The sequence below is a fragment of the Rhinoderma darwinii genome, chromosome 2 (assembly GCF_050947455.1).
Source record: "Rhinoderma darwinii isolate aRhiDar2 chromosome 2, aRhiDar2.hap1, whole genome shotgun sequence".
NCBI classification, from domain to species: Eukaryota; Metazoa; Chordata; class Amphibia; order Anura; family Rhinodermatidae; genus Rhinoderma; species Rhinoderma darwinii.
The window spans coordinates 108,830,409-108,845,445 of NC_134688.1; the positions used below are offsets into that span (position 1 = coordinate 108,830,409).

The 15,037-nt window shown below is 41.6% G+C and overlaps 1 protein-coding gene across 3 annotated transcripts in view; it reads left to right on the top strand.

Annotated features, from left to right (window-relative positions):
* Positions 1 to 15,037, top strand: part of GLS2 (glutaminase 2) — a 155,349-nt gene that overhangs the window by 123,559 nt on the left and 16,753 nt on the right. For all 3 annotated transcript variants that reach the window (XM_075852092.1, XM_075852093.1, XM_075852094.1), the window contains 3 exons: positions 2,751 to 2,882; positions 6,374 to 6,466; positions 7,328 to 7,389. In XM_075852092.1, the coding sequence (XP_075708207.1) occupies positions 2,751 to 2,882; positions 6,374 to 6,466; positions 7,328 to 7,389 (287 nt within the window). The remainder of the gene's footprint in view (positions 1 to 2,750; positions 2,883 to 6,373; positions 6,467 to 7,327; positions 7,390 to 15,037) is intronic.

Sequence of the window (15,037 nt, forward strand, 5' to 3'; positions counted from 1 at the left end):
GGACCGAACATGCTCGTGTGAATTCGGCCTAAAGATGTAGGTGGAGCGCTAAGCAGCAATAAATAATAGATCTATGAATATATCAATGAAGTCGAATCCCCAGGCTCCGTCCTTACTCTAGGTGTGTGGCCCATAGTTGCATGTATTTTCTAAAAAATCCCTCATTGCTAATGATCAAAAGGAAGATGTCCAGTACTCAATAGATTAATAAAACCGCAATTTATTTATTATCGGTCCAGATTAAAATCTATAAAGGTCAATAGACTTTTTTTTCACAGATTCATATGGAATCCTTGGCATTTTTCATCACATGCTGTATTTCACAGCAATGGTACTAGGACAAAAACAATGTCAATACAGAGGCACGTGGAACCATAGGGACTCCAGGCATCACTGTACAGGCTCCATACCGCGGCTTTACTATGTGCACAAGACCTAAAGCAAGCAGGTGGACAAACAAACAGCCTTAGCCTCTGATAAAAGGGAGGTCGATTTAAGAATACCTCGGAAATTCCAATAGACAATGCAGCTAAACTGAAAAAAAAAATCACTGGTAATAGCTCTTTAGGTCCTTTTACACAGGACAAAGATTGGGCAAACGAGTGCTCATACGAATGCAGACGCTCGATCGTTGCCTGATCAGCTCTTTTATGCTGCCATAAAAATGTTTGTTTGTGGGCAGTATATCTTCCTGTGTAGGATGTACTGTCAACAATATGGAAACTGTGTGGGGACAAATGATTGTATTAACGATTGTTCATCCCCATATAGCCACGATCATTGCTCCATGTAAATGAAGCAAACGAGCACCGATCGACATGTCGTTATCGCCGATCGGCACTCGTTACTGGTCAGAAATCTGGCTATGTAAAACGGCCTTTACCTAAGCAAACAAAGAAAATAAATAGAAGGTAAGCACTACTCATTGGGAATTACTTATTTATCATATTAAGGACCGTTCTGAAGATATAGCTTTTGTTAATAGTACCTTTTAAAGAATGTTATTGGATACTTAAAACAGACTTGAAATAAAGAGACTGCAAATAAATATTTAAACCAATAGTTGAAGTAAACCATATATGAACTACTACAGTACTTCCATCTTGTGGACAGTTGATGTAACTACAACAGAAAATATTTACCACTCAATTGTACTGTAACATGTAGGCTGGGTTCACACCAGTGTTCGGCTTGCTTTGAACCTATGGGAAATCCCGGAAGTGCTGGTTTCGTTGCACGACGGACACCACCGGCGACCGGTGCAATCCATTGACTTTAATGGGTTCTGTCGGGGTGTCTGTGGTTTTAACGGAAACAATAGCACAGAATGCAGCACTATTGTTTTCCTGTGTTTTGGCTGGATCTGCGACAGAGGCTCCCAACCAAGCCTCCAACGCAGATGTGAACGAGGCATTAGAGAAAAAATGATTATCTACTGGTCATACATTTTAATGTTTAAAATGTTATAAATAATAAACACAAGACTGATCTATTTGTAAATATTAAAAGTATATTTGTAACATTTACAGTTAGGCCTCGTGCACACTTACATCACCATTTTCACGGCCGCATTTGACGGGTCCGTGAACCCGTTTTAGCGGCCGTCTGATTTCCGTGTGCACTCCCGTGTGCACTCCGTGTTTCCGTTTCCGTGCGCCGAGCGTGGTACTGTCCAGGGTGCTGAAAGAGTTAATGGGCTGCACTGATCGGTGGTAACTCTTTCAGCACCCTGGACAGTACCATGCTCGGGGCGCGGAAAATACAATTTTAATGTAATAAAAAAATAAATAAAAATAAGTTCATACTTACATTCCTCCTGTCCGGCCTCCAGCGATGACGTTCAATCCATGTCGCCGCTGCAGCCAATCACAGGCTGTAGTCGTGGTCAGCACGTCAGGATGACGTCAGAAGGCCGGCCTCCAGGGATGACGCTTCATCCCACGTGACCGCCTCTGCAGCCAATCACAGGCTGCCGCGGCCTCTGCAGCCAATCACAGGCAGCAGCGGCCTCTGCAGCCAATCACAGGCTGCCGCGTCACAAAAGAAGGTCAGACTGGAGGAAGAAGAGGGACTCGTCACCAAGACAACGACCGGGTACGTATGAAATGCTTTTTATTTTATTTTTAATCAGCCTCTTTTCTCTATCAGTTATTGATAGAGACAAGTGGCTGCCGATTAGTGTAATATTTTTCTAATGTTTTTCTGCCCGCCCGGCGGTTGCTAGGCAATGGCTCCGTCACACACGGACGGCACACGGATGGCACACGGATGGCACACGGATGCCTTCCGTGTGCCTTCAGTTTTTTTGATGGCCCCCATTGACTTGCATGGGCCTCACGGTCACAGAATCCCGGACCAAAGTAGGACGTGCTCTACTTTGGATCGGAACGGAGCAACGGACTGTCAAAAAAACTGTAGTGTGCATGGCCCCATTGAAATGAATGGGTTCAGGGTGCTATCAGTGACAAATACGGATAGCACCCTGAAGGAAAACTGAAGTGTGCATATTAGCCCCAGAATAGAACAAGTAAAGGCAATCCAAAGAGAAATAACTACAAACTAAATGCACAAATAAAACAAACCAACAATGGAAGTTTCAAATATGTAGAAATATAATAGTAATATAATAATACATCTGTCAGTATATACTCCCTGTAAATAAAGTAAACCTAACGTTATAGTTTTATGTACATGTACTTTAATATGCGTCTGGTTCTTTTGGATGTTTAACTGTGGTTGTATCTTTGTAGGTTGGTCTCCCAGCTAAGTCCGGTGTGTCTGGAGCCATATTACTGGTTGTTCCTAACATTATGGGACTTTTCTGTTGGTCTCCCCCTCTTGACAGAATTGGTAACAGTGTACGAGGGATTCATTTTTGCCACGTAAGAAAGACTTTTGTTTTGCTACAATTGTTTATTAAAAGCATTCACATGAAATAATTATAACATAACCTAGGGCTTTGTTCCCTTCAGATCAAGCTTCCCCTACATTCTGGTATATATTTACGATCGTTTCAACGAAAAGAACTTGGGAGAAATCACTGCCTCCTATGCAAATAGGTTTTATTGGAAAATGCTTAATTGGACCTTAAAAGATATGTACACCTTTTGAGGGCATTTTTAAAAAAAATAAAATAAATAGATTAGTCAGCTTGTTTAGTGTAACTTCGTAATTAGTCTTTATTAAAAAATTGTTTTACTTTTGGAGATACAGCTGCTCTATATTCTCTATACAGAACAGCTGTATTGCTCGTTTAATGCTTCGTTCACATCTGCATCGGGACTCCGTTCATGGGTTCCGTCAGACCATTCCGTCAGGGGAACTCATGAACGAAATCCAATCTGAAATAAACGGAAACCATAGGCTTCCGTTCGCATCACCATTGACTTCAGCAGTATCTCCAAAAGTAAAAGGATTTTTTAATAAAGACTAATTATAAAGTTACACTAATCACACTGACTTATTTATTTAAAAAAATAAAAATAAATGCCCTTAAAGTGTACACAGTCTTTAAGGTGTCAGTAGGACACTAATCTAGAAAGGTCTGAATTTAGAATTGAGAGTTTGGTTGATACATCTATCTCACGGAGTCATTTACGATGCAATCCTGAGCAGTTCTGTCCAGTCACAGGGAACAGTACAGCTGTCATCTTCCAGCTGCTCCATAAAAGGTGTTATAAGACATGTCTTGTTACCGCAAATTTTGGAATTGCAGCAAAAATGCAACATGTAAATACACCCTAATCAAGTTTACACTTACAGACCTACAGTTAGGTCCAGAATTATTTGGACAGTGACACAAGTTTTGCCATTTTAGCTGTTTACCAAACATATTGAATATACAGTTATATAATCAATATGGGCTTAAAGAGGCTCTGTCACCACATTATAAGTGGCCTATATTGTACATGATGTGATCGGCGCTGTAATGTAGATTACAGCAGTGTTTTTTATTTAGAAAAACAATCATTTTTGACGGAGTTATGACCTATATTAGCTTTATGCTAATGAGTTTCTCATTGGTCAACTGGGTGTGTTTTACTATATGGCCAAGTGGGCGTTGTACAGAGGAGTGTATGACGCTGACCAATCACTTCTCTCCATTCATTTATACAGCACATAGCGATATAGCTATATCGCTACACACTATAACGCTACTTAAATGTCATGACAATGAATATACATTACCTCCAGCCAGGACGGGATGTGTATTCAGAATCCTGACCACTTCTCTGCACTTCTCTGTGATTTACAGCACAGCAGGCGTAGTCTCGCGAGATTACGCTGTAAACTTTCATTTACAGCGAGATCTCGCTGTGCTGTGCTGTAGTCTCACACAGACGCTACAGAAATGGTCAGGATTCTGAATACACATCCCGTCCTGGCTGGAGGTAATGTATATTCATTGTCATGACACTGCAGTAGCGTTATAGTGTGCTTATGTGGCAGCACATAGTAATATAGTTATATCGCTATGTGGTGTATAAATGAATGGAGTGAAGTGTATGATGCTGATTGGTCAGCGTCATACACTACTCTGTACAACGCCCACTTGGTCATATAGTAAAACACGCTCAGTTCTCCATTGAGAAACTCATTAGCATAAAGCTAATATAGGTCATAACTCCATCAAAAATGATCGTTTTTCTAAATAAAAAACACTGCTGTAATCTACATTACACCGCCGATCACATCATGTACAATATAGGCCACTTATAATGTGGTGACAGAGCCTCTTTAAAGTGCAGACTCTCAGCTTTAATTTGAAGGTATTCACATCCTAATTTGAGGAAGGGTTTAGGAATTACAGGTCTTTAATATGTAGCTGTCTCTTTTTCAAGGGAGCAAAAGGTAATTGGACAATTATCTCAAAAGCTATTTAATGGGCTGCATGGGCTATTCCCTCGTTAATCCATCATGAATTAAGCAGGTAAAAGGTCTGGAGTTGATTCCAGGTGTGGCAATTGCATTTGGAAGCGGTTGCGGTGAACCCACAACATGAGGTCAAAGGAGCTCTCAATGCAAGTGAAACAGACCATTGTTAGGCTGAAAAAAATGAAGACATCCATCAGAGAGTCAAATCAACAGTTTGGTACATTCTTGAAAAAAAAAAAAAAAAAAAAAGAGCGCACTGGTGATCTTGTGGACTCCAAAAGGCCTGGACGTCCACGGAAGACAACAGTGGTGGATGATCGCAGAATCCCTTCCATGGTGATGAAAAACCCCTTCACAACATCTACCCAAGTGAAGAATACTCTCCTGGAAGTAGGTGTATTAGTGTCTAAGTCTACCATAAAGAGAAGACTTCATGAGAGAAAATACAGAGGGTTCACCACAAGGTGCAAACCATTAATCAGCCTCAAAAATAGAAAGGCCAGATTAGACTTTGCCAAACAATATCTAAAGAAGCCGGCCCAGCTCTGGAACAGCATACTTTGGACAGATGAAACGAAGATCAACCTGTACCAGAATAATGGGAGGAAGAAAGTATGGAGAAGGCTTGGAACGGCTCATGATCCACAACACACCACATCCTTTGTAAAACATGGTGGAGGCAGTGTGATGGCATGGGCATGCATGGCTGCCAAAGGCACTGGGTCACTAGTGTTTATTGATGATGTGACTGAAGACAGAAGCAGCCGAATGAATTCTGAAGTGTTCAGGGATATACTTTCTGCTCAGATTCAACCAAATGCAGCAAGGTTAATTGGACATCGCTTCACAGTACAGATGGACAATGACCTAAAACATACTGCGAAAGCAACACAGGAGTTTTTTTAAGGCAAAGAAGTGGAATATTCTGCAATGGCCGAGTCAATCACCAGATCTCAACCTGATCGAGCAGGCATTTCACTTGCTTAAGACAAAACTTAAGGCAGAAAGACCCACAAACAAGTAACAACTGAAGACAGCTGCGGTAAAGGCCGGGCAAAGCATCACAAAGGAGGAAACCCAGCGTTTGGTGATGTCCATGGGTTCCAGACTTTAGGCATCCATTGCCTGCAAAGGATTCTCTACAAAGTATTAAAAAAAAATAATAATTTTTATTTATGGTAATGTTAATTTGTCCAATTACTTTTGAGCCCTTGAAATGAGGAGGCTTTGTAGAAAAATTGTTGCAATTCCTAAACGTTTCACAGGATATTTTTGTTCAACCCTTTGAATTAAACCTGAAAGTCTACACTTCAATTGCATCTCAGTTGTTTCATTTCAAATCCAATGTGGTGGCAGGCAGAGCCCAAATCATGAAGATTGTGTCACTGTCCAAGTAATTCTGGACCTAACTGCATATCCAGTGAAAGTTATACTGAATTGTTTGGATGTGGAAATCTTGTTTTATTGAACAGTAATGTAGAAATTGTTTATTTTGTAGGAATTGGTCTCACTCTTCAATTTCCATCACTTTGACAATTTGCGGCACTGTGTTAAGAAGCTGGATCCCCGCAAAGAGAAAAAAGAAATACAGGTATTATCATGTATTCTGCTAAAATGACCAGGATACATATTTCATGCATATAGAGTAAATGTATAGTAATACAATAAAGTGAGGAGAGAGTGACACACCTATAGCCGCCACTTATCATTTCTTTATTTGTACCTCAACATCTGTCTGAGACACCTGCTTTATGGCAGTGAAATTCTGTATCATTCTGTGCTATATCATAAGGTACCTTATATTATAATTGTATTATTGTAATGGCAGGGGAGTAGGGAAACAGACAGTGAGCCCTAATCTACCCACCACTCGGTCCCTGCCTACTTGCAACGACCCGCCCTAGGCGACGGGGTACAACTGGGCGACGGTCCCTATGCTCAGTAGGTGCACGACAGACAAACAGACAAGGGGACACAAGCAAAGGGAAATGGGGCAGTTGCCCACGGCAACACCGTGAGCAACAAGAGAGGTGAACGAGCCGAGTCAAACCAGGAATGTACGAGGTACCAAACGCAGAGCAGGAGAGTAGTCAGTAAGCCGGGGTCAGTATGAAGCAAGGTCAAATAGCTAGGAGCTGCAGCAAGGCCAGGAAACCACACGAGAAGAATCACAAGCAAAGGAGGAACAGGAAAGGCAGGTATAAATAGACAGAGGGCGGGAGCTAGCTCCATCTGGCCAGGCTGCGATAGGCTCTCCCACTCCTAAGCCTGCCTTCCTGAGTGGTGGAAGATGGAGTCAGTCTCAGAGACATAGAACCAGGTGCAGACTGATTACCCATGGGCGTATACACAGAAGTTGTGCCTGGCAGATCCTTTACAATTATATTGTGCTATAAACACCGTTGTTGTCTGACATGCTGTGATACGTCTGATCCTGTTTTTTCTTATGTAGCAAAAGACTGTGGTGAACCTTCTTTTTGCAGCCTATAGTGGTGATGTCTCTGCCCTGAGGAGGTGAGGTGTACTTGCTCTCATGTAAAGTAATGCATCCAGTAAAATGAATGCCATATAAGAATGTCAAATAAACATGTATTTCACAACGTTATAAACTCAGATGAGATTTAATTACATGTGTATATAAACGTGAGTTTGACTAGTGATAATAATATTAATACTGAATATTATTATTTCTTATTTATATAGTGGCAACATATTTTGCACTGCTGATAAGCAGTTATACTCTCTCCTTGCTCATATTATAGATATTGCTAAGAATATTAACGTCAGGGCCGGCCTGAGGGGTGTGCGACCTGTGCCATTGCACAGGGCGCAACACTCCAGCAGGTGGAAGAGGGCGCTGCGCTGGCTCCCTTTCCCTGCTTGTTTCAGAAGTGCCCGAGACCGGTGACTCAGCAGACACCTTTCCGCCCGGGCGCTTCTTCACTCAGTGGCATCGCTACCACTGTAGCAGCCATAGCGATTGATAGCGGTGACACCGGGCATGAGGGTGCCCGTGCCACACGTTGGGACGGGCCCCCCACATGGCCGGCGCCGCCGCTAGTAGTCGCTGTGGCTGCTACAGCGGTAGCGATGCCACTATAGCAGAGCAGGGAGATATCTTCCTGCTCTGCCATGTACTAGCGCCAACGTAACTCCCTGAAGGAGCGGAATCCCCCTGTGGCCGGGGATTCCGCTCCTGGAGCCCTCCGCTTGATGTCTCTGTCCGTATATGGACAGCAACATCAGGGGCAACTCCTGAACCGCAATCCTCGTCCACAGCGTTGCCGACTCTGTGACTGGGGATTCCACTCCAGGAGAAGCCAGTGACATCACTGTCCATAAATGGACACAGATTACGTCACGGTCCATAAATGGACACAGAAGACAGGGGCTTCTACTGGAGGGGAATCCCCAGTCACTGCGTCGGCAACGCTGTGGACGGGGATTCCGCTTCAGGAGTTGCCCCTGATGTCACTGTCCATATATGCAACCTAAACAAGCTCCTCAAAAAAAAACATGAAGGAGCCCTTTATCTACAAACCTACAATAGTATCCCAAAAACAGAAGGTTAGCACGTCTGAGTAATAGTACAAATATAGCTTTAATAGAAAAATAGTCAAAGTACATAAAATTACCAATACAGTTAAAAGATGGGAGAGCAAGATGTAAGACACATAAAGTAGGTGCCTATACAATATCCAGTACAGAATAAATATGTGCCTAAACCTCAATGTACAGGGGCAATAGATAATATCAGTTATAACATAGCCATACCCAAGTTAGGCATAGATCACAAAATGGAACATAACACTATTACATACCAACAAATGACAGGGAACATATACCCAGGTATAGCAAATGGGGAAATAGCCCCACTATATGTGAGATAGAAATACCCTAGATGGAAATATCGAATCAAAGATAATGTAGTCTGAAACGCAAAAGGTAAGGTATATAACTAGGTATAGCACGTGGGGAGATAACCCCACTATATTTGGGATGGATATGTCCTAGGTCAGAGTTTCCCAACCTTTTCGGACTCTAGGCACCACTGAAAAAATAAAATTTCCTCAGGGTACCCCTACCAAAAATAGTTTCGATCAAGACAGAAAATGGCTAAAAACAAGAACTACACTCGTAGGGTATGTTCACATGTTTTGTAGATCTTGAAGTGACAGCGTTGTTTGACCTTTTTTGGGTGTTTTTTTTCAATCCGTTGAAGCTAATGCAGAAGACGCATGCAAAAAAAGCACTCCAAACGGGCGCCGCAGGTATTTTCTGCCTCCTATTAATTTTAATTGGAAGTCAGAGGTGGAAACCACTTGAAGACCATCAGCCCCCCACTCACAGATTCCCCCTGTAGATGGTGCCACACAGCCCCCTGGTAGGTAGTGCCACACAGCCCCCTGGTAAGTAGTGTCACACAGTCCCCTTGTAGTTAGCACCCCCCCCCCCTTCGTGTAGATAGCGCCAACGTAGCTCCATGAAGGATGGGAATCCCCCTGTGGCCGGGGATTCCGTTTCTGAAGCACTTCGCTTAATGTCTCTGTCCATATATGCCATCTGACGGAGCCGTAGGTGAAATGCGCGTCGAGGCATCTCCAGGGGTGTTTCTATCCTGTCCCGCCTTATTTTGTATCTTTCTGCATCCATCATGACTAAGGGTATGTTTTGATTTTCTAGTCATTCACATGTCTTGTATCTCATCCATGTCTGAGCCTTTGTATTTCAGACTGTATTTACTCCGATAAGAAATTTTTTACCTAGGACAGTGGTTCCCAACCGGGGTGCCGCGAGAACCGTCCCGGGGTTCCGCGACACTCCGCCCATCCACTGTAAAAAAACAAAACAAAAAAACTTTAACCCCTTCAGGACTGAGCCTGTTTTGGCCTTCAGGGCGAAGCCGATTTTTCAAATCTGACATGTGTCACTTTATGTGGTAATAACTCTGGAATGCTTTTACCTATCCAAGTGATTGAGACTGTTTTCTCGTGACATATTGTACTTTATGGTAGGGAAAAAATTTGGTCGATAAATTCAATATTTATTTGTAAAAAAAACACCAAGATTTAGAGAAAATTAGCAAAAATTTGCATTTTTCTAAATTTAAATGTATCTACTTGTAAAACAGATAGTAATACTACACAAAATACTTACTAGTTTATATTTCCCATATGTCTACTTTATGTTTGCATCGTTTTTTGAACATTCTTTTATTTTTCTAGGACGTTACAAGGCTTAGAACTTTAGCAGCAATTTCTCATATTTTAAAGAAAATTTCAAAAGCCTATTTTTTCAGGAACCAATTCAGTTCTGAAGTGGCTTTGAGGGCCTTCTATATTAGAAAGTCCCCATAAATCACCCCATTTTGAAAACTGCACCCCTCAAAGTATTCAAAACAGCATTCAGAAAGTGTTTTAACCCTTTAGGCATTTCACAGGAATTAAAGCAAAGTAGAGGTGAAATTTACAAATTTCTTTTTTTTTTTTTTTCGAAAATTCATTTGTAATACATTTTTTCTGTACCACAGAAGGTTTTACCCAAGAAATGCAACTCAATATTTATTGTCCAGATTCTGCAGTTTTTAGAAATATCCCACATGTGGTCCTAGTGTGGTAATGGACTGAAGCACCGGCCTCAGAAGCAAAGGAGCACCTAGTGGATTTTGAGGCCTCCTTTTTTTAGAATATATTTTAGGCACCATGTCAGGTTTGAATAGGTCTTGTGGTACCAAAACAGTAAAGACCCCCCAAAAGTGACCTCATTTTGGAAACTATACCCCTCAAGGAATTTTTCTATGGGTATAATTAGCATTTTGAACCCACAGTTTTTTTTAATAAATTTATTTGAATTAGTATATAAAGATGAAAATCTACTTTTTTTGTGAAAAAACGTAGAAATGTTAAATTTTTACAAGGAATGAAGTAGAAAAAACACCCCAACATATGTAAAGAAATTTCTTCCAATTATAGCAATACCCCATATGTGGTAATAAACACAGCAGGCCTCAAGAGAAGGAGCACCATTTGGATTTTGGATTTCTGATTTTACTGGAATAGTTTTCAGTGCCGTGTCGCGTTTGCAATGCACTGGAGTGATGAAAACCGTGAAAACCCCCCAATAGTAACCCCATTTTGGAAACTACACCCCTCAAGAAATTTTTCTAGGGGTAAAGTTAGCATTTTGATCCCACAGTTGTTTTGCTAAATTCATTGGAATTAGTCTGTAAAGATAAAAATCTACTTTTTTTCTGTAAGAACTTAGACATTTTTAATTTTTACAAGGAATAAAGGAGAAAAAGCACCCCAGCATTTGTAAAACAATTTCTCCTGATTACCTAAATACCCCATATGTGATAATAAACTGCTGTTTGGACCCACACCGGGGCTTAGAAGGGAAGGAGCGCTATTTGGCTTTTGGAGCTCAAATTTAGCTGGAATCGTTTTTGGGTGTCTTGTCGAATTTGCAAAGCCACTGAGAGACCGAAACAGTGGAAGCCCCCCAAAAGTAACCCCATTTGGGAAACTACACCACTTAAGTAATCTATCTAGGGGTATAGTGAGCATTTAGACCCCACACGTCTTTTGCAGAATTTATTAGAATTAGGCCGTGAAAATGAATATCAACATTATTTCCAATAAAATGTTGAATTTTTTCAATTTCACAAAGGATAAAGGAGAAAATGCACCCCAACATTTGTAAAGCAATTTCTCCCGAGTACGGCTATACCCTACATGTGGTCATAAATGTTTTTTCATTAGAAAGTAATTAACCTTTTCTGAACTGATCCATGCTTTGCTTTTTCTTTTTCGTTTTTCCTCCCCGCTTTCCGAGAGCCACAACTTTTTTATTTTTCCGTCAATAGAGTGGTGTGAGGGCTTATTTTCTGCGGGACGAGCTGTAGTTTTTTTTGGTACCATTTTTTGGTACATAAGACTTTTTGAGCACTTTTTATTACATTTTTTGATAGAGCCAAGGTGACCAAAAAACTGTGATTTTGCAGTTTAAAATTCTTTATTTTTCACCGCGTTCACCGTTCGAGTTCAATAGTGGTATATTGTAATAGCTTGGACTTTTACGGATGCAGCGATACCAATTTTGTGTATTTTTTTTATTTTTTTACATTACTTTAGAGAAAAAATGTGAAAAGGGTTTCTTTTTGGACTTTAAATATTTATAACATTTTTTTCACTAATAATTATTACTTACTTTTGTTTTTACATATTTTATTAGTCCCCCTAGGAGACTTGAACCAGCAATCGTTAGATCACTGGTAGAATACACTGCAATATAGTGTGATTTTTACAGGCTCCTGTAACAGCGTGATCGCTGTTTCTGTCCGTTAGTCCCGGGTATCAGCTGTAATGCACAGCTGACTCCCGCAGTGTATGGCGCGGGCTCAGCGCGTGAATCGCTCCATATATCACCCCCCACACCACGACATGCTATTAAGTCATGGTGCGCAAAGGGTTTAATGCGCAGCAGATGGTGCAAAGTGAAAATTACAATTTTCCACTGATGTGCCATTTTAGTGCACTATATGTTGTGCCCAGTTTGTGCCACAAATACCTCATAAAATATTAACCGGATTCTCCCGGTTATGGCGATGCCCTACCGTAAACAGACGTGAACGGCTGTTTGGGCACGCTGTGGGGCTCAGAAGGGAGGGAGCGGCATTTGGTTTTTGGAGCACAGAATTTGCTTGGTAGTAGCTCTGGCGTTTTGCTGGTATTTCAGTTTATAATGTGGGGGCATATGTAGGCTGGGCAGAGTACATCAGGGGCATAATAAGAGGGTATAATAATGGGGTAAATAAATAATAATTGACAGATATGTGGCCAGTGTCGCACTTATAAATGGTGCCCGATCTTATCCGCTTTTGGAACACTGCACATTTTGCAGCACCATAATCTGGGAGCCGGAACTTTTTTTTATTTTTTCACCACCGGAGCTGCGTGAGGGCTTATTTGTTGCGGGACAATCTGTAATTTTCATTGGTACCATTTTGGGGTACGTGCGATCTTGTTGATCACTTTTTATTCCAGTTTTCGGCAAGCAAGGTGACCAAAAACCATCAATTCTGACAATGATTTTTATTTCTTTTTTACGGCGTTCACCCTGGGCTATAAATGACCATTATATTTTATTCTGCGGGTCGGTATGATTATGGCGATACCATATGTATATAGGTTTTTTTATGTTTTGCAGCATTTGCGTAATAAAATAACTTATTTTGAAAATTAATTATTTTTTGTGTCACCATATTCTGAGAGCCATAACTTTTTTACTCTTCAGTCAAAAAAGCTGTGTAAGGGCTTGTTTTTTGCGGGACGGGTTGTAGTTTGTATCGGTACTATTTTGGCGTACATGCGACTTTTTGATCAGTTTTTATTGTATATTTTGGGAGGGGTGGTGACCAAAAAATAGTGATTCTGGCATTGTTTTTCGTTTATTTTTTTGCGGTGTTCACCGTGCGGGGAAAATAATATTATAGTTTTATAGTTGGGGTCGTTACGAACGTGCTGATACCAAATAGGTGTACTTTTTTTTTACGTGTTCATTTTTTTCCTATAATAAGAGACTTACTATAGGAAAAAAAGCAGTTCTTGTTTATGTCACTTATAACTTTTATTTTTACACTTTTTTTAAAACATTTTTATTCTTTTTTTTTTACTTTTTTTCACTTGTCCCACTAGGCGACACTTAGACTTGCAGCTCTGATCGCTGCTGAAATACATTACACTACCTACGTAGTGTAATGCATTCCAACTGTCATTGTGACGTAACAGTCACACTGACAGGAAGCCTACGACGACCACCCTCCGGCTGGTCCTCATAGGCTTCTGTACATGGCAGCCCGGAAACCATTATCTGGCGTCCGGTTGCCATGGGTACCATCGCCAGCCCCTGTGATTTCACGTGGGGGCTGCCGATCGGCGCTAAACACCTTAATTGTTCGCGATCAAAATCGAACGCCGCAATTAAGGGGTTAACTAACAAAATCAGCGGCGATGGGCCGCTGATCGGCAACGGGGAATGCAGGGCAGACACCCTGCACAGTTAACCGCCGCTGTGGTGTAGCGCCGCGTGGCGGTTAACTGTCAAAGCACGGAGGTAATTTCACGTCAAGGTGTGCGAACTTACTGCACACATCGACGTGCAGTTACGTCAAGCTGCGGGAAGGGGTTAAAAAACTATTTTTTCTTTTTTTTTTGCTACAAGCTTCGCCCCCGACTTTGTAGCAGACGCGACACGCGGACGTCTGTTACGAGTGCCGCCCACCGCTTCCTACTAGAAGCCTGACGGAGGGAGAGGAGCCATTAACGTTGTGCAGGGTAAGTGGTTTTTTTCTTTAGTTTGTTACCAGTTGTGTGAGAATTGGAGCCAGAATGGCGGAAGTTGTAGTCCTCTCCTCTTATACCTCCTCTCTGTAATGTCCTCTGATATCCCATAATAACAGCCTGGACATGCTGGTAGCTGTAGTCCTCTCCTCTTATACCTTCTCCTGTAATGTCCTCTGATATCCCATAATAACAGCCTGGACATGCTGGAAGATGTAGTTCTCTACTCTTATACCTCCTCTCTGTAATGTCCTCTGATATCCCATAATAACAGTCTGGACATGCTGGAAGATGTAGTTCTCTACTCTTATACCTCCTCCCTGTAATGTCCTGTGATATCCCATAATAACAGTCTGGACATGCTGGAAGATGTAGTTCTCTTCTCTTATACCTCCTCCCTGTAATGTCCTCTGATATTCCAGAAGAACAGCCTGGACATGCTGGTAGTTGTAGTCCTCTTCTCTTATACCTTCTCCTGTAATGTTCTCTGATATCCCATAATAACAGCCTGGACATGCTGGAAGATGTAGTTCTCTCCTCTTATACCTCCTCCCTGTAATGTCCTCTGATATTCCAGAAGAACAGCCTGGACATGCTGGTAGTTGTAGTCCTCTCCTCTTATACCTTCTCCTGTAATGTCCTCTGATATCCAATAATAACAGCCTGGACATGCTGGGAGTTGTAGTTCTCTCCTCTCTTATCTCCTCCCTGTAATGTCCATTGATATCACATAATAATAGCCTGTACATGCTGGGAGTTGTTGTTCTTATACCTCCTTATTTATTCCTTCCCCATGAGTAAGAGGGGGGGGGGGGCGAGGC